Here is a 20,362-nt window from a genome sequence, read left to right as displayed (position 1 = left end):
CCCAGGCTTGCGCCCCGGGGAGGTCACTTCAGCGTTGCTAACACAGCGGTTTGACTTCAGTCCGAGAGGCACGCTCCATTGTCTCTCGATACAGATGGATGCCTACAAATTGTTCCTGTTTGGAATAGTACATGTGGAAAGGCTCTCGGGGTCTTAGCGGACCACAAGCTCAACATGAGTCCACTGTGTGATGCAGCAACAAGAAAAGCTAATGATATTCTTGGCTGCATCAACAGAAGTATAGTGTCCAGATCAAGGGAACTACTAGTACAGTGGTACCTCGGGTTACATACGCTTCAGGTTACAGACTCCGCTAACCCAGAAATAGTACCTCGGGTTAAGAACTTTGCTTCAGGATGAGTACGGAAACCGCGTGGCAGCGGCGCGGCAGCAGCGGGAGGCCCCATTAGCTAAAGTGGTGCTTCAGGTTAAGAACAGTTTCAGGTTAAGAACGGACCTCCGGAACGAATTAAGTACGTAACCAGAGGTACCACTTTATTGATCTATTCTGCCTTGGTCACACCACACTTGGAATACTGTGTCCAATTCTGGGCGCCACAATTTCGGAAGGATGTTGACAAGCCAGAACATGTGCAGAGGAGGGTGGCCAAGATGATCAAGGGTCTGGAAACCAAGCCTTACAAGGAGCGTTTGAGGGAGCTGGGTATGTTTAGCCTGGAAAAGAGGAGACTGAGCCCATATCCCGGTCTCTGCGTCCCTGACTTCTTGGTCCTTTGTAGTCCCCATTGACAAATCTACATTTCCCTTTGAGATCCAGTCTGTTCTCTTCTGCAGCTGCCACTCTGGGCTTGAAGTTGCCCACCTTCGAGGGCCAGCAAGGCAGACCCCACCCTCCCTGTTTGAGAACATTGGCTTTCTATATTAATTGACAGTTGCTGTGATGCTTTTAATTCTCCAGACCTCAGTTTTGCAACATTGGTTCTGGTGTTGGGGGTTGTTTCATAGAACCATAGAATTGTAAAGTAGGGAGGGACCCCGAGGGTCATCTAGTCCAACCCGCTGCAAGGCAGGGACCTCAGCGAAAGCATCCCTGGCAGATGCTTCCTGCTGGCTTTTGTTCCGCTGCTCTATCGATCCCCGTTTTATTGGGAATGTTGGTTTTTAATCTCTTCTATTCTGCGCGTCGCCCAGGGAGCCATTGTTATTGGGTAGCTGATCGATGGAATGAACACAAACCAAACAGAAATCATCGTGGTTAAAACAGCAGCATTGGGAGGAGGAGGAGGAGAAGCAAAACCAGGGCACTGGGAGCCAACTCACCTGTACCAGGATCCAGGAGAAGATTACAGCCATCCAGGGGTTTCCATCATGAGAAGTCCGCTTTGCCGGCCCCAGCACTTTGCCTTCGTTACCAGAAGGGGAACGGATAAGAGAGAGGCGGCACAATACATTAGAACAAGGGCTTCTATAAAATCGGTGCTTATTAAAGAGAGACAGGGAGCAAGAGAGAGCAGGGAAAGTGACCACCCAGAGCAGCAGTGCGCAGAAGGCAGATCAGAATCTGCTGCTAGATCTCCGGTAATCTGCACTACATCCGCAAGAGTTTCTGACTCCCAATTGTCTAATGCTAGCAACGATAGCAAAACCACTCGCAATTAGATAAATAATAGTAATTGGGAGCAGGGAACAAGAGAGGCTTAAAAAAAATAAATATGCATGCATGAAAATCATTTGTGAAGTTGATTCGGACATACACCTGCCTGCCTGAGCCACTTCTATTTGCACCTGGCTCCCTCTGGGGGTTCCAGCAGAAGGTAAAGTAGATCCCACAAGGCTGGTGTCTGCCCGCCCCTAACGGAGAGGTCCACAGCAGAGTGTTGACACCCGTTTTACTATACGTTAATTAAACGCTGAGGCTGAAATGTTCCATCAATTAATTGGCTGGCTTAATGGATTGGGGGAAAATCAACTAAAACACACCCGACCTGGATTAATCAGGGCCAAGCTATGTGCTTTTAAGTGCAGAGCAAGAAGTGAAACCAATTGGAGGGGGGCTGCTAGATGCAGACTGGGTCCCTAGTTCGAGAGATAGGTAGGTAGGGGGAAATTTAACTCTTTGCCACCCTTTATGTCTTGATCTAGAATGGGGTCAGCAAATTTTTCAGCAGGGGGCCGGTCCACCGTCCCTCAGACCATGTGGTGGGCCGGACTATATTTTGAAAAAAATACAGGCATATCTCATGTTGCGAACGCGTCTTTTCAGGTTGCGTCCCGCGGTGACCCGGAAGTACCAGAAAGGGTTACCTCCGGGTTTTGCTGCTTGCGTAGACACGGAAATGCGCAAAATGGCATCACGTGCATGCACAGAAGCAGCGAATCACAACCCATGCATGCACAGACGCGGGTTGTGTTCTGTTCAGGTTGTGAACGGGGCTCTGGAACGGATCCCATTCGCAACCACTGTATATGAAGAAATTCCTATGCCCCACAAATAACCCAGAAATGCATTTTAAATAAAAGTCACATTCAACTCATGTAAAAACACCAGGCAGGCCCCACAAATAACCCAGAGATGCATTTTAAATAAAAGCACACATTCTACTCATGTAAAAACATGCTGATTCCCAGACTGTCTGTGGGCCAGATTTAGAAGGCGATTGGGCAGGATCCAGCCCCTGGGCCTTAAGTTTGCCTACCCATGATTTAGCTGGTAGGGGGACATGCTGGCAATCTGCATATGGAAGAAGGCTCCCCTTGAATCAAACATGATTGTTTCTTTTACAATGCAATAGCACACGGGCACAGTTGGGAGGGAGAGATGAAGACCAGCCACTTCTGTTTATGAAGACAACCGCCCTGCGCCCTGTTCTGGCCGGGGCTGAAGCACCTGCAGGGCAGCAGGTTGGGGAAGGCTGGAGTATGAGCTGGACTGTAGGGTAAAGGTTGCTGAAATGCAAGACCAGCAAAGGAGCCCGGCAGAATGGAAGCAGCAGCCCCTTCTTCCAGTGAGCTTATTGGGCTGTTGCCGGGCCAAAAGAGACCTTCAGAGGCCCTAAGCATTTAAACGATCTTGGTGCCCCATATATATCTAATGCAAAATCTAAACAACAATAAACAGTAAAATAAAATCTTATGCTTCAAAATGAAACTAAACCTATAGTAACATGGAAAACAATGTTTATTTTTGTAGACTTTGTATTTGAAAAGAAAAATCTCCTTCTTTTTCTAACTGCAAAATCTTTGATCCAATCCTCAAAACTCATCTTACGTAATGAATCTGCTTCTATACTTGATAGAGATAAGGCACCCGGCCAGCCTTGTTGCATAGTTGTTCTGTTGGGATTTTTAATATACTTCAAGGGAGACAACAAATGCTCAGCTGAGCCATTTGGGACCATTAAGGTTAAAAGAACCCAGCAATGGAAAATTTATGTGGTTCCCCCTTCCTTTGATGCCCTAAAGCACATGCTTATTTTGCTTAATGGCTAATCCAGCCCTGTCAGCGTCTCCCAATAGCATGTCTTCTCTGGAAATCCTGGAAGGCCTCTGTCAGCCAGGGTGGACAATACTGAGCCAGACGTACCAACAGCCGCGTTCAATATATAAGGCAGCTTCCCATGTCCCCTGCCCTGCCGGCAGCAGTCTTTGAGGGTGGGCTGCTTCTCTGCCCAGGAGCAGAGCCCCGTCAACAGGCCCTGCCAGGTGAGGGCAAAGGCAAACCAACCTGACTGGCGGTTGCCCATGCAGCCCGCCAGGGAGGCAGAGGACTCTGAAAGGACGGCCAAGTGCTGGAACAAGGGAACCGCTGGGGAAAACCAGGCAGGAAGGCAGACAGAGCCAAGCAGGAGATAGAGGAGAGGGCGCAGAGGACTGCCAGGCAGAGCTAAGGATCTTCCAGACTGCAGAATCAGCTGCGTTCAGCAACAGCCCCCAAAGAGTATTAAGGCATGGAGTGTGTCTACGTGTGTGTAGGGCAACTAAAAGACCAAAGGTGGCGGGTTAATTCCTGTTCTGCTTTGTATTTATGTACTGAAACAATGATTTGTTTTCTTTTGCAACATCATATTTATTCTACATTTGTTGAATTGCTGTTTTTTGTCGTTTTTTTCAATCTACTGACATGCTCTTCATTTTGTGTATTTGTGCTTTCAATGCTTTTGTCTTTTGATGTTTTGAACGTTTGCTGTGAGCTGCTGGTGATTTGTAATTGTTTCACTGATTATCTGTTGATTAATCTATACGATTTATGTTGCATTTGTGATGTTCTGTTTGGTTGTTGTTATTTACTGAGCCGCTTTTGAGGTTCATGCGAATGAAGTGCGGCGTAGAAATATAATCAATCAATCAAATCAGCTCAGTGTGGAAAAGCTTAGTAAACTTAGTCAATCAAAAACTGGTACCCTAGATCAGCCTCCCCCAACGTGGTGCCCTGCATCTGGCTGTGGATGATGGGAACTGTAGTCCATAAGAAATCCAGGGAAGCTGGGAGACGCTGTCCCAGACTGTGGCCTTGGAATACTGGCACTGTGCCCTGACAATTCAGCTGCTGGGAACCACAGGAAGGCTCTGACGCTCAAATCCTGGTTGCTGGACTACGTGGGTCACTGGCCTGATACATCATCATCATCATCATAATTTATTTATACCCCGCCCATCCGACTGGGTTTCCCCAGCCACTCTGGGTGGCTTCGAACCGAATATTAAAACCAATACAGCATCAAACATTAAAAACTTCCCTAAACAGGGAAGTTGTCTTTTAAAAGTAGAATAGTTGCTTATTTCCTTGACATCTGATGGGAGGGCGTTCCACAGGGCAGGCACCACTACCGAGAAGGCCCTCTGCCTGGGGTGGAGACGCTCCTTCAGGTGTACAGGACCGAGGCCATTTAGGGCTTTCAAGGTCAGCACCAACACTTTGAATTGCGCTCGGAGCCACAATTCGGTGCATTGGGAGCCAATGAAGATCTTTCAGAATCAGTGTTACATGGTCTCGGCGGCCACTCCCACTTACGGCTCTACTTACGTTCTTATGTTGGTCCATGCCTGCATGCCAAGGAGAGACATTGCTAAGGCATCCCTGACACAAGATGTAGGCCCAGGCAGGCAGAAGGTCAACTCACCAAAGAGGTCGTCCTTGGCCAAGGCGTAGAGGATTCGGGAGGCCCCGATCAGGTTGCTCATAGCGGCCGACAGAGTCGAGCAGTAGACGCCAATGATGACGAACGGAGGCCAGATGTTGATGTCCCTCAGGAAGCTGTAGTCCCGCTGGAGGAGGAGCCTGAGGGGTGAGAAGGTGGAAACTCATGAGAAGGTGGCGGCAGCCAGATGGATCAGGCCCACAGCCCATCTGGCCCAGCACCCGGTTCACACAGCGGCCAAGCAGATTCCTGTGGGGAACCCGCAAGCAGGATTCAGGAACAAGCAGGCATTTAAGGATACATCCTTTGACAACAGTTAATTCATAGAATTGTAGGGGACCTGTGGGGTCAGCCAGTGTGGTGTAGTGGTTAAGAGCGGTAGTCTCGTAATCTGGGGAACCGGGTTCGCGTCTCCGCTCCTCCACATGCAGCTGCTGGGTGACCTTGGGCCAGTCACACTTCTCTGAAGTCTCTCAGCCCCACTCACCTCACAGAGTGTTTGTTGTGGGGGAGGAAGGGAAAGGAGAATGTTAGCCGCTTTGAGACTCCTGAAGGGGAGTGAAAGGCGGGATATCAAATCCAAACTCTTCTTCTTCTTCTTCTTCTTCTTCTTCTTCTTCTTCTTCTTCTTCTTCTTCATCTACCTCAACCCCCCGCAATTCAGGAATCACAGGTAAAGAATCCCTGGCAACTGGTCAATTGGTGTCTGTTTATGTCTCTTTGTTGCAAACTGCCCAAGGCGGAATACAGCAGGACTCAGTCGGCAGAGAGTGAGACTCTTAAATTCAGGGTTGTGGGTTCGAGTCTCAGGTTGGGCAAAAGTTCCCTGCATTGTAAGAGGTTGGGCTAGATGGCCCTTGTGGTCCCTTTACAAATCTATGATTTTATGATGCTTTTATAATGAAAAAGCAGTCTATAAGCAATTTTATAAACATAAGGTGCCATAGGGACATTTTGCAGCAGAGTGATGACCCCATCCTCAATCTGGGCATGAGCTCAGGAGAGGCTCCTGTGTGCTTCTCGGGGACACAGCTTGGCTGAACCAGGCCAGTTGCTCTCTACGGCTCTGCCATCCCAGACTCCAGCCAGTCCCTCTCCATCTGAGCATCTGAAACGACCCCCTCTGCTTTCGCCTGGGGTGAGGAACCCTGGCCCCCTCCCTGCTCCATTAGGCTCCAAAATGAGCCCCTAAGGAACACTTGCTGGGGGGAAGTGCCTTCTGCTCTCAGTCCATTACAGGGACGGTCCAGACCCTGCAGAGGGAGGCTTCCAAACCCACTGGGAGAGCTCAGTCAGCAGAGCACGAGACTCTGAATATCAGGGTTGTGGGTTTGAGCTCCATGTTGGGCAAACGATTGGGTCGGAGTTGGATTAATGACCTGCGTAGCCCCTTCCAACTCTACAATTCTATGATTCTATATCCCAAGGAGACAAGCTGATTCCCACCTTGGCGAGGCCCTTGTGCAGAATTCCCTCCCGGAGCAGAGTCAGCAAGAGGTCAGGGAAGCCCCCAGAGGGCAGGGCTGTTTTGAAAATAGGTAAAGCTAAAGGGACCCCTGACCATTAGGTCCAGTCGTGGCTGACTCTGGGGTTGCGGCGCTCATCTTGCTTTATTGGCCAAGAGAGCAGGGGTACAGCTTCCGGGTCATGTGGCCAGCATGACTAAGCCACTTCTGGCAAACCAGAGCAGCGCACAGAAATGCCATTTACCTTCCCGCCGGAGCGGTACCTATTTATCTACTTGCACTTTGACCTGCTTTCGAACTGCTAGGTGGGCAGGAGCAGGGACCGAAAAATGGGAGCTCACCCCGTTGCGGGGATTCGAACTGCCGACCTTCTGATCAGCAAGTCCTAGGCTCTGTGGTTTAACCCACAGCGCCACCCGGGTCCTGTTTTGAACATAGCCCAAATCAAAATCAGACGCAAAGGAATCTGCTATGCACCCCTGACCCCATTTTATTTGCTGCCATGCCTTAAAAGAGCAGCTTGTCCTGCAGACGCGAGCAGATACAGTCATACCTTGGATTACAGACGCTTCAGGTTGCGTTTTTTGGGTTATGGATGCACCGAAACCCAGAAGTACCGAAATGGGTTACTTCCGAGTTTCGGCGGTCGTGCATGCACAGAAGCGTTAAATCGTGCTTTGCGCATAAGCGCTGAATTGCAACCCGCACGTGCACAGAGGGTTGCAAACGCTGCGGGTTGCGAACGAGCCTCCCGCACGGATCACGTTTGCAACCCACTGTAATCACGTTCCCCTCCTTGCAGGAAGACGTTTGGAAGGTCAATTCCTGCCAATCAAGCTGGTTTGAGAACCACGCTGAGATGGCCTGGCATCTGCATGGCCAGTTTGGTAAGCCAGCAAGCTCTGTACGGTCAAGGCCTGGGCACCCTCCATAAGAACACAGAGGCAGCACAGCATAGTGGTTTGAGTGCTGGGGTACGACCTGGGAGACCAGGGTTCAAAACCCCACTGGGCCATGAAGCCTTTGGCCAGTTGCTGCCTCTCAGCCTAGCCTACCTCACAGGGCTGTTGTGGGTCCTGGGGAAGGATAGGACCATGTGCACCACCTTGAGCTCCTCGGCAGCATGTTTGGACTCATTAGAGCATAAGAAGAACCTTCTGGATCAGGCCCATGTACAGCATCCTCTTCTCACAATGGCCAACCAGATAACCCAATGGGAAACCAGCAAGCAGGATTTGGCTGCAAGAACAACTCTCCCCTCCTGTGGTCCCCTCCAGCGACTGACATTCAGAAGCATCGTTCGTTGCCTCCAATTGTGGAGGCAGAGAATAGCTATCATGGCAAGTAGTCATCAATAGCCCTCTTCTTTTAAAGTTGTCGTGCCTCCTGTGGGAGGGAGTTCCACAGATTAACAGTCTTCCCACACGGCATGCCCACCAGTTCTAGGGAGTGCCTCAAACCCAGGAGCTGCACTTTCATTTGCAGGAACAAGTAGCTCATCATCTATGAGGAGTCTTGCCAACCTGGTGCCCCCCAGATGATTTAGACTACAACTCCCATCAGCCCGAGCCAGCATGGCTGATGGGAGCTGTAGTCCAAAAGAGACAGTGGTTGGCAAAGGATGATCTATCCTGAACGGGCCATTGATCCGATCGAAGGCGCTTGGTCAGTCTCGCGGCTGACGGCACTTGAGGAGCCGCTTGCCCAAAATTCAGTAACAGAAATAAAAGGAGAGGGAAGGCAGAACTTTCCTTCACGCATTAAACTATACAAATGGCTGGGCCTTAATTGGATTTTAACAAGAGGCAGTGAGCAGGTGGGAGATAAATTAGCACGGGCTATCAACGCCAGTGTCTTTGGGCAATTAATACCTAATTACCCCCAAATTGATCGTTTTGCTAATAAGTGCGGCAGAGGGGGGCGGGGGTGCAGGTGGGCCTGGTGTAGCGGGGAACCAGTTTGACACCCTCCCCACCCCAGTTGGGTGCCTCCCAAGCCAGCAGCACCCACGGCCAACACTGTAGAGTTGGAAGGGACCTGTGGTGTCATCTAGCCCATCCCCTGCAAAAGAGGGCATCATAGATGGAGAATCCCCAAAAGATGGTCATCCCACCTGTTTCAAAAGAACTTCCAAGGAAACTCCACCATTTTCTAATAATAATAATAATAAATAATTTTTTATTTATACCCCGCCCTTCCTGGGTCAGAAAACCGGGATCAGGGCGGCTAACAACAAATTTAAAACAATTAATGCAACAAAAAACAGTATAAAACGTGAATAACAATAAATTCAGAATTCAAAAATCAATTTGGGGGGAAATCCATCCAATAAGCATTAGATGATCACCAGGGCTCTAAATTAGTCCTACTTGGGCCAGCGAGGAGACCAGGGGAGAATTAGCTGTGGGATCCCAGAGCGGGTAATCTTCATAAAAGGGGAGGGGGAGGAAAGGAAAGGGAATAAAAGATCAAGCTAAGTTCAAATTGAAAGCCAGGCGGAATAGCTCTGTCTTACAGGCCCTGCGGAAGGAAGTTAAATCCTGCAGGGCCCTAGTCTCATGGGACAGAGCATTCCACCAGGTCAGAGCCACCACTGAGAAGACCCTGGCCCTGGTGGAGGATAATCTGACTTCCTTAGGGCCCGGGACCTCTAAACTATGATTATTCATGGACCTTAAGGTCATCTGTGGGGCAGACCAGGAGAGGCGATTCCATAAATGCAAGGGCCCTAAGCCACAAAGGGCTTTAAAGGTCAAAACCAGCACCTTGAACTTGACCCGATACTCCACCGGGAGCCAGTGCAACTGGTAAAGCACTGGGTGAATATGCTCCCATCTTCTGAGGTAGGTGGGCAGCCATCTCTCAGGGATGATTTCGCTGAGATTCCTGCATTGCAGGGGCTGGTCTAGATGACCCCGTGGGGTCCCTTCCAACTCTAAGATTCTATGATTCTGGCCTGTTCCACTGTCAAACAGTTGTTACCGCCATACAATTGAGGACTAGACATGGCGTTCAGAGCACACAACCAATGCTCGGCAGGCATTGCTTCATGCTCTCACTGCTCCTGCGGGGATGGAAGCACTGCTAACTGGGCAGAGCAGGCTCTGGAGTCTTAAGGGAAGGAGCATAGCTCAGTGGCCGAGCACCTGTTTGGCATGCCGCACGCCCCAAGTCCAATCCCCAATGACATCTTCAGGTAGAAAGGAGAATGCCGCCCATCTGAGTGTCAGGAGTTCAGCCTACACTCGAGTAGGACCCTGGCAGAGACACATGCCCGACTGGCATGTTCTCCCCTTCCTGGTCTTTCGTTCGGGAGCTTCAAAAGCTTTCTTCTGCCCGAACATCACAGCGACCGATGCCAACTGACACCGGCACACTTAGGGATCCGCAGAGTTTGTGCATCTTGCGTGACAGACCTCAGCAACTCAGCATTTTGACTAATCTACTTTATTTACATATAAACACACACAGAGCACTGCAACATGGCTACCTCTCTCTGTAGCATCAGACAGCAAAAGAGAAAGAACAAAGGACAATAGTCCCACTTCACGGAACACAGTAACACAAACATCCTGTCTCCGTCACTTCTCACTCTGTGGAGTCAAAACATACACCGTCATGTGATAGACAACAATCCCATGACTGCAATAACGGAGCAGGAATTCTAACACTGAAACCCTAGAGAGATGCTATCAGTCATAAGAACATAGGAAGAGGCTGCTGGATCAGGCCAATGGCCCATCAAGTCCAGCATCCTGTTCTCATAGTGGCCAAGCAGATTCCTGTGGGAAACCAGCAAGCAGGATCCGACCACAAGAGCAACTCTCCCCTCGTGTGGCTTCCAGCAACCAGCATTCAGAAGCATTGCTGCCTTCAACTATAGAGGCAGAGCGTCCCCATCGTAGCTAGTAAGGTAAAAGGAAAAGGTAAAGGACCCCTGGACAGTTAAGTCCAGTCAAAGGTGACTATGGGCTTGCAGCGCTCATCTCGTTTTCAGGCCGAGGGAGCCAGCATTTATCCACAGACAGCTTTCTGGGTCATGTGGCCAGCAGGACTAAACCACTTCTGGTGCAACGGAACACCGTGATGGAAACCAGAGTGCACAGAAACACCATATACCTTTCCGCCACAGCGGTACCTATTTATCTACTTGCACTGGCATGTTTTTGAACTGCTAGTAGCCATCAGTAGCCCTCTCCTTTAATTTCTCCAACCTTTTTTTAAAGCCACCCAAGTGGATATTTGCATGGGCAAATAAATAAACAGCTCAATTGGCAGAGCCTGAAATTTTTAATCTCAGGGTCACGGGTTCAAGGCCCACATTGGGCAAAAGATTCCTGCAATGGAGGGGGCTGGATTAGATGATCCTTGTGGTCCCTTCTATCTTGACAGTTCTTTAATTGTATGAAACGAATAACCTGCCCTTAAAGGCACAGCTACATATCAACCATAAGCTCTGGCTTGTCCTTCTCTATCAGGGCTGCCCCACAACAACCGTCCTTTAGCCGGGATGGTCTGGTTGAGAGCTGTCACCTTTCTTGGGCTATGCCTCCACCACCACCCCATCTTTCTAATCACACGCAGCAGCCAAGCCCCCTTCCCACCCCCTCCCCAAAATAAATCCCACCCAGGGGCAGAGCAGGGCACGCCTAACAAAGCAACAGGAGACGAACGAGGCCCCAGATTTCATTTTTGTGCCTTTCCAATAAGCTCACGTTGATTTGATATCAGAATCAGCCGGTTGGGGGGTGGGGGGAAGGAACAGGGGACGGTGAGGCCTATTAAACCTCTCAGAGCGGAGGAGGGATGAGTGGCGGGGAGGGAGGGGGGCAGGTGCATGTCATGCGCGGGGGCCTCGCAAGCTGCCCTGTCCCCTGTCATTATGAGCAATGGCCATGCATTAAGGTATTAGAACATGACAGCTATAATTCTAGCCAATTCCTGCCGGCTGCCCCGGCACAGCCGCGATTTATGGCAGCACTTTCCAGAGCAGAAAATTAACAAGCCGCTCTCTCTCTCCGAGAACAAGGCAGGCACACATGCACCCCACCTGAAAATCCGACACCGTTTGCAAATGCACCAAGGGGCATGACCACCAGTGCCCCACCTCCCCGGGCATGTCTCCAGCCAAAGCTCAGGTTCAGATCCTTGCTACCCCTGGGTTTTGCAGGGGTTTCGGGGGGGAAAGCACTGGTGTCATTGTGTTAGGGGGCACTGCAGACCCACATGAAAGCGAGCTAGAAAAAATAGGGGCAAGGCAGGTGGGAGGTGGCCTATTGGCCAAGCTGTGAGCTGAGGTTTGTGCCTTGGTGACTGCAACACGCTCAAAGTGGGACTTCTCTCGTGTTTGATCTGGAAGCATCAGTTAATATTGGATGCTGCAGCACAATTGCTGACAGGAGTGAGGCCTTGTCAGCATATTATGGCACCTGTAGCTCAGAGATCTGCATTGGTTTCCCATTTGCTACTGGGCCAAGTTATTAGGATACAAAGCCTTTTGGAACAGTTGACCTGCGAAATTGCCTGGCCCCTTATACGTTCACTCAGCTGCTTTGATCAGTGCAATGGCATTGCTACAGGTGCCATTTCCGCATCTATAGATGGAAGATACCCCTTCTGCATTTGTAGACTCACTCTTTTAGTGTGGCAGCACCTAAACTTTGGAACGCCCTATACCTTCACTGTATGCTTTTTGGCACCGGCTAAAAACATCCTTGTTCAGACAAGCCTACCCAAATGTTTAGAAAGTCGATGCAAGTTCCAATCTGTTTTCCTTCTATTGTTATTTTAGCTTTTTGAAAGTCTTAAATTTTTGTCGTTCGTTTTTTGCAAGCCGCTTTTCGGCTGCTTTAAAGAAATCAAGCAGTGCACACATTTTATGAAATAAGCAAATAAAGAGGAGTCCAGAGTTCAAATCTCATCTCGGCCACAGATTCAACAGGCAGCCGTAGCCAAGCCACTGAGCCTCTCTGCCCAAGTGCTCTGCTCTCAACATGCGATACAGGGCAACGTTTTTAAAAGCTGGTGCTGTAAAGCTGCAAAGGCTATGAGAGCCCAGGCTCCTGGACTCAGTGGCCACCCAGATGCATGTGCAAAATCCAGAAGACCCGTGCACAGGAGCCCTGTCACCTCCTAAACTTTGCAGCAACTAGTACTCAGAAATGCTACTGGCTCCAACCTTGTGGCTAGCAGCCGGCAATAGTCTTATCCCCCTCCATGGATTTGTCCAATCCTCCTTTAAAGCCATCCAAGCTGGTGGTTGTCGCTGCCTCATGTGGCAGTGAGTTCCACATGCTGTGTGAAGAAGTGCTTCCTTTTATCTGCCCTATCGGTAGCAGGAATGGTAGCAACAAACAAAACCACGCCCTAAACCTGCAACCAGAATATGCATGGCGGAGATCAAGGTGCCCTTATCTTGCAATGGGTTGCCAAATCCAGAAAATTTCCCGGGTGCTTAGACAGCCACTTGGGGGAGGGTGGGAGAAGGGGAAGTGGGCAAAGAGAGGCAGAATTGATCTAGTGGCGTGGGAAGGCCTCGCTCTCGCTCCCTCCTGCGCCTGGCATTCTGCCACGTCAGTTCTGATTTGGAGTCTTCCGTGCGCACCTGACCTGCATCACCCGCCTTGAAATCTCTCAGAATTGGTGGCAGGGGCAGGTCAGCGCAATCTTAGCCACACTTAATGTTATGCTTCTGTTAGCCACAAGAGAGCGGGTTGGTGCAATCGCCGGCAGGTAGAGGAAATTGTGTTTGAGTGCCTTCCCACGCCCTTGGAGGGGGGGGCAGATTACTACAATCAGCCGCCTGCCAGCCTACTTGGGGTTTCTTTGCCTGTGTGCAACTGGGCTGCACAAATCTCAAAAGGAGAGGGGCTAATCCAGGTGACAAGACAAGGAAGCCTGGGACATCCGTTCCCGAGGGGCTGGATGTATAATCTGGCACACAAAGAGGCGCAGAGGAAAAACAAGTGTGCATTAGGAGGACGGCAGATAATAAGCCTTCATGCACGAAGCAAAATGGGCAGTGTCAAGTGCGCAGAAAGTCAAAGAGCTGGTAGGGAAAGCAAGTTCTCGCTGTTGCAACCAACTGAGCCGTATAAGACCGCCTCTCTCCATATGAACCCACTTGGATCCTGAAATCCTCCTCTGAGGTCCTTCTTGGTGTATCTCCTCCACAAGAGGTCCAGAGGGTGGCAACATGAGAACGGGGCCTTTTCTGTAGTATCTCCCCATTTGTGGAGCCTGGCGCCTTCATTATACACCTTTAGGTGCCAGGCAAAAACGTTCCTCTTTAACCAGGCCTTTGGCTGATTGGGATCCAATGGCCTTTTAAAACGTGTTGTGGAAGGGGGTTAGACTATTGGGTTGCCTTTGTTTTTATTACGTATTTTCATTTTCTTTTTAATATTGTGATTTTGTGAGATCTACGGGTATAGGGCGGTATACAAATTTAATAAATAAATAAGCATAGCATGCCCGTTGCCAGTCACCCAAGATCAGTCAGCAAGACCTAGACCACAGAGCACAGGAAAAGAAAAGAAATTCCCGCCACAAACAAACACAGGAAGACAAATTTATGGAGGGCGTAACTATCAAGGCCTCTAGACCTAATGCTTAGCTCCCTGCAGTGAACACCTGTTGCTAGGAATCGCGGGTGGAAAGAGTTCTGTTCTGCTCAGATCCCGCTTGCGAGTTTTCCTAAGTTCTTCTTATGTCCTTATGGAGAAACCTTAGCCAATCAACAACAAACCTAGGGTTACGTGAAACATGCTCAATAAACACACAAGTTTTTACATAAATGAGGTACACTTCATTGTATCAAATTGTAGATTTTAATGGAAGTCCAATAAAGTTCAACGAAAAAAGCAGAAGACCCAGTGGATTTCCGGAAGATTAGCCTTGTTTCGCCATCCTGGGCTTCATCAGTAGTACAGGCTCATATGTAATATTACAGGATAGTGGATCTTATGGCATAGTAGTGGTTGCAACCACTATGAGCCTGTGCTACTGATGAAGCCTAGGATGGCGAAACAAGGCTAATATTCCGGAAATCCTTGTCTGAGACTCTGTGAAAGGATTCTGTGGAACTGTAACAATGCTTCATGTGGATTATTTGACTCTTTGAACAGACAGGTGGAATAGACACTTATACATGTGTGGACCTTATGCATGAACTGACTAGAGAATGAACTGAGCCACTGGGTCTTCTGCTTTTTTCGTTGAACTTTTTGAGACTTCCGTTGAAATCTACAATTTGATACAATGAAGTACAGTGGTACCTCGGGTTAAGTACTTAATTCGTTCCGGAGGTCCGTTCTTAACCTGAAACTGTTCTTAACCTGAAGCACCACTTTAGCTAATGGGGCCTCCTGCCGCCACGCCGCTGGAGCCCGATTTCTGTTCTTATCCTGAAGCAAAGTTCTTAACCTGAAGCACTATTTCTAGGTTAGCGGAGTGTGTAACCTGAAGCGTATGTAACCTGAAGCGTATGTAACCCGAGGTACCACTGTATACCTCATTTATTTAAAAGTACAGCCAGTTACGTCTTGTGTGCTTATGGAGAAAGCTTGCATTGAGCCAGACCGTGAGACCACCTAGTTCCATGTGGTCTCTCTCTCTCTCTCTCTCTCTCTCTCTCCCTCCCATATATGGCAGCTGGGCTCCAAGGTTTCAGGTATGACTCTTCCCCAGTCCTACGTGGAGATGCCATTGGGAATTGGATCCAAGGCCTTCTGCAAGCAATGCAGATGCTCCACCACTGAGCTGCAGGTCATTCCCCATGTTGAGAGAGCCATACAGCAGTACATCAAGGGAGAAAGCAAAGCTGCAATCCTCGTCCCTGACACTCTTCCTTTCTAGCTGCAGGGAGGCATTCTATTCTGTGAACCACCCTGAGATCTTATGATGGGGCGGGTATATCAATCTAATTAATAATAATTCCTTCCCACCTGCAAAGGAACTTTCAAACATGTACAAAAGAACGACTGTATCATATGATGCCCCTTTGTGAATAAGCTGGTCCCAAGCTTTAGACCTGAAAGCCTCTTAAATGCCCAGTAGGCTAACCTGAAACTATGAGGTCTGCTCAGCTCAGGAACCCCTTAGACAAACCCGGGATAATTCAGCTCAGTTTCTCTGTCTTTGAAATGGGAATAATTCCAAAATCGCTTTAACAAGGGATAGAGCTGCAAGGATAAAATGCGGAGATGATGCCACCTGTACTGAACCCCAGTACAGGGCAGGTTTCAGAAGTCTTTGTCTGCTCATTATTGCTGTTGCTTTAAAGGGGGGAAAGTAAAGAGCTATGGGGTAGGAGCTCCCCCTGGCGGCCAGTCGCAACGCCTACCTGTCGCAGGTGCAGCTCAGCAGAAAAGCCAACAGGTTGTACACGATGTAGGTGAAAATCACAGCTGTGATGGTGCCTCGTGGGATGGAGTAGCTCGGCCGCTTCAGATCCCCTGAGGAAAGGAAGGAGGGCAGGATCAGGGACATCCCGGACGGGGGGGGGCGGGGAGACACCTCCATATCTCCCAGGCCAGAGCATCTCACAAAGTGTTCATTTTCCTTATACCTAGTCAGACCACCAACATAAAAACATGAGGAGAGGCTGCTGCATCTGGCCAGTAGCTCATCTGGTCCAGCATCCTGTTCTCACAGTGGCCAACCAGATGCCCATTATGGGAAACCCACAAGAAGGAGACATATGCAAGAACCCTCTACCCTCCTGCCATTTCCAGCAACGGGTATTCAGAAGTATTGATGCCTCAGCTGCATAGGCAGACCACAGCCATCCTGGCTAGTAGTTGACAATAGCCCTCTCCTCCTCCGTGAATTTGTCCAATCCTTTCTTAAAGTCATTCAAGTTAGTGGCCATCGCTGCTTCCTGTGGGAGGGAGTTCCACAGGCAGGGAGAGGGGGCTATTGGTTTGTTTTGTTCTGGAAATTATGATGTATTTTGTGTTTTCATCTTGTATTTTTCTGAACCACTCAGATCTACAGATGAAGAGTGGAATACAAATTAATTTTAATAAATACAGTCATGCTTCGGGTTAAAGTTGCTTCAGGTTGAGCGTTTTTGGGTTGCGCTCCGCAGCGACCCGGAAGTAACGGAACGCGTTACTTCCAGGTTTCACCGCTCGCGCATGCGCAGACGCTGAAAATGACATCATGTGCATGTGCAGAAGCGGCAAATCGCGACCCGCACAGACGCGGGTTGCGTTTGCTTCAGGATGCCAAGGGGGCTCTGGAACGGATCCCGTTCACATCCAGAGGTACCACTGTAATAATTAATAATAATAATAATAATAATAATAATAATAATAATAATAATAATTGTTTAACTAAGGTCTGCATGAAGAACGAATTCGTGACTCTTCCAATGTTCACAAGTTCTAGTTTTAGGAGAGAAAGAGAAAAACGTTCCTCTCTCCACTTTCTCTGTGACATGCGTGGTTTTATGACCTGCTATCATGTCACCTTTGACTTGCATTTCTCTAAACCAGGGGTTGTCAACCTAGTCCCTACCACCCACTAGCAGGCATTTCAGGATTCTAGGTGGGCGGGAGGGGGTTCTACAGCACAAGCTGAATCCTCCTTCCATCAAGCACTGGTGGTAAGGAAATGTTACCATCAAGAAAGACGCATTAGTGGGCGGTAGGTATAAAAAGGTTGACTACCCCTGCTCTAAACCAGTGAGCCCCAAATTGCTGCAACCTTTCCTTGGACGGGAGTCGCTCCATCCCCTTGGATTTTGGCTGCCATCTTCTGAGCCTTTTGCAACTCTGCCCTTTTTTAGGCAAAGGGTCCATCTAGATCAGTGCTGCCTTCACAGACTGGCAGCGTCTCCAGGATTTCAGGCAGGGTCTCCCCCTAGCCATATCTGGAGATGCCATGGAGTCGAACCTGGACCCTTCTCTTCTCAAAGCATGCACTCTGGCCCCGCCGCAAACAGCCGTGAAAAGTCTGCACCCACCTGACATGTTGGAACCTGCCATGATTCCTGTGCAGCCGTTGAACATGACGGCAAAGACGGTGCTGAAACTCATCAGGCGACCCGTTGTGTAATCCACACTGTAGTCGGCTGCGGGAGGCAGAGAAGAATGCACTTATTGAAACAGTTTGTGAGCTGCTTTTTCACTTGGGAAAATCACAAAAAAAGTGATGGTGGGATAGACTCCCTCGGGAAGTGGTGGACTTTCCTTCCTTGGAGGTTTGGATGGCCACCTGTCATGTATGATTGAGGTTCCTGTTGGAGTAGATGACCCTTGGGGGGCCCTTCCAGCTCTATGACAACAACATAAAGGTAAAGGTAAAGGGACCCCTGACCATTAGGTCCAGTTGCGGACGACTCTGGGGTTGCAGCGCTCATATCGGTTTACTGGCCAAGGGAGCCGGCATACAGCTTCCAGGTCACGTGGCCAGCATGACTAAGCCACTTCTGGCGAACCAAAACAGCGAACGGAAACGCCGTTTACCTTCCTGTCAGAGCAGTACCTATTTATCTACTTGCACTAGTTCAGCAGGAGCAGGGGCCGAGCAATGGGAGCTCAGCCCGTCGCGGGGATTCGAACCGCCGACCTTCTGATCAGCAAGCCCTAGGCTCTGTGGTTTAACCCAGAGCACCACCCGTGTCCCCATGACAACAACATACCAGAGCCTAAAAACAGACCCCTTCAAGGGTCAAAATACAGGGGAAAGAGGTGCATCTTCAGCATCCTCTGCAAGCTGTGCCATGAAGGTGTCAGGCACATCTTTGTGGGGAGGGAGTTCCACAGCTTTGGGGCCACCACAGAGAAGGCCCTCTCTTCCTGTTTCTCTCCCCGCTCCTCCGGAGTCACAGCTTCTGTGCCCCCCGCCCCCCACAAAATAATACTTTTCAAGTGCAGAGGTGAAACTCACCAAACAAGTTGGCCTGGAGGGTGCTGTGCTTGAACCCCGTGAAAGAGGCGTTGCCCTGCTCCGTGCTGTTGCCGTCGATGCCCGGGGGAAGTTTCACCTTGCGGGGGGCCACCACGAAGAAACTGAGGCAGACGGTGCCCAGCACCAGCATGACGATCAGAAAGATGAGGAAAGTGGCCTTGGCGTAGATGCCAGCGCCCACGAGGCAGACCAGCAGGCAGAGGAAGAGAAGGACCGTGCCGTAGAGGAGGTCGAACCAGTAGCCGCGAGGAAGGACCTGGGTGGCGCTGCCAACGCCGCCCTCTGCGGGGACAGGCAAGGAGGAGGTCAGAGCGGGCACCTTCGCTGCCTTGCACGCAGAGAGAGGAAAACCCTGCAGTGCGGACAGGGGTCAGCATCTCCTGGGGAGATTCGAATGGCACTCACCTGCCGGGGCTCCAAAGTCATCCACGACTGCCTCCACCAGCCCCAGGATGTACAGCGCACTGGCACAAACGTTGGCCAAGAAGAACATGATGCCAATGCTGCCGCCGAATTCGGGCCCCAGCGCCCGGCTGATCATGTCTGCGCCCAGCGCGTCAAGGAGCAACATAGAAGTCAAGGGGACCCAGCAACCCTGAGAGGCAGCTAAGAGGAGGGTCTGTACTGGCACTACCGCCTACACCCCATTTGGAGGGAGACTGGCAGCCTTTGCCACCCTGGTGCCCTCCAGTCATTTTGGACTACAAATCCCATCAGCTCCTAACCAGCATGCTAGGAGTTGTAGTCCAGGAGGGCATCAGGCTGAAGAAGGCCAAACTAAGGTTTGTTGCATCCGTCACACAGACCAGAGCTTCTTAAACGTGGGTCTGCAGCTGTTGTTGGACTACAACTCCCATCATCCATAGCTAGTTGTCAGGGATAATGGGAGTCGCAGTTCGAGAAACACTGACATAAATAGTTGCAAAGGGGTGTGTAAAGTAGAAATTGGTGGGGCAAAAGGCCAGTGGGGGCAGTGACGTCACCGACCCCGGGAATGGTTGGAAGTAGGTTACCAATACGGGCAGACTGAGGTTGGTGGGGCAGTGCCCCCTTTGCTCAAATGGACCAGCCTTCAATGAATCCTAAAATCGCTGAGTGGGAAGGGTCCCCCGAGGGTCATCTAGACCAACCCGCTGTGAAGCAGGAATCCACAGACCACAAGCTTTGATTCCTGATGTGGTTGTAGCACTGGGCAGCCCCGCCTGCTTGTGGCACTTGGCTGTGGGGCGCAGGCGGGAGAAGAAACTGCCTCACTGGTTGGATCCAGTTCCCAGCCCCTGGTGCAACGGCTGTAGAGGTGCCAGGAGATGCTCTAAGCCAACCGGACACTTGCTGGGTCTGCGTGCGAAGGATACAGTAGGCACCACCCGCATCCAGGGCCCCGTTGGTGGAGATGGCACACACCGACAGAACCGTCAGCCCGATGATGAAGTAGGCCACGACGAACATGGCCAGCGACTGGAACAGCCCAGCCTGGCCCACCACAAAGCCTGTCAGCATGGAGAGAGAAACAGAGGGGGAAATATGGAGGGTGGACGTGGCCCCAACTTTCCTGGCCTTCCCCCAGAGTTTCGTTAGGCCACTCCTGCTCTGGAACAAGAGCCCCCAGGAAAGGACCTGAGTGCTAGGGCAGCCAAAAAGAAAACCTGCCTTAAAGGTTCCCTTACCCTCTAAGCAAGTTTTTACCCTCTCAGTGAAGAAGAGGCACAAGCCCCTTTCTGGTTTTGGGCAGCCATCCCAGGCCCCTTGAGGGTATCGATGGGCTCCTGACAAGCAAATACTTCATCAGAGCCTCATAAATAAGTCCACATAAGTTACTGGCCTGCTTAGGGGCTCAGAGTCTGCCATGATGAGAATGCAGGTTTCTAGTCCCTAAGCAAA

At 50.2% G+C, this 20,362-nt stretch overlaps 1 protein-coding gene across 1 annotated transcript in view; it reads right to left on the bottom strand.

The window, feature by feature from the left end:
• LOC128414887 (solute carrier family 12 member 9-like) overlaps positions 1-20,362 on the bottom strand; it is a 93,597-nt gene that overhangs the window by 57,473 nt on the left and 15,762 nt on the right. Inside the window, exons 2-8 of the mRNA XM_053390821.1 lie at positions 19,837-19,971; positions 18,887-19,024; positions 18,461-18,763; positions 17,535-17,642; positions 15,909-16,020; positions 5,082-5,239; positions 1,282-1,364 (exon numbers count right to left, since the gene is read on the bottom strand). Coding sequence (XP_053246796.1) covers positions 1,282-1,364; positions 5,082-5,239; positions 15,909-16,020; positions 17,535-17,642; positions 18,461-18,763; positions 18,887-19,024; positions 19,837-19,971 — 1,037 coding nt within the window. The remainder of the gene's footprint in view (positions 1-1,281; positions 1,365-5,081; positions 5,240-15,908; positions 16,021-17,534; positions 17,643-18,460; positions 18,764-18,886; positions 19,025-19,836; positions 19,972-20,362) is intronic.

This window comes from Podarcis raffonei, chromosome 5 (genome assembly GCF_027172205.1).
Source record: "Podarcis raffonei isolate rPodRaf1 chromosome 5, rPodRaf1.pri, whole genome shotgun sequence".
NCBI lineage: Eukaryota > Metazoa > Chordata > Lepidosauria > Squamata > Lacertidae > Podarcis > Podarcis raffonei.
Note: the sequence above shows the minus strand (reverse complement) of the source record. Positions and strands in the feature narration are given on the sequence as shown.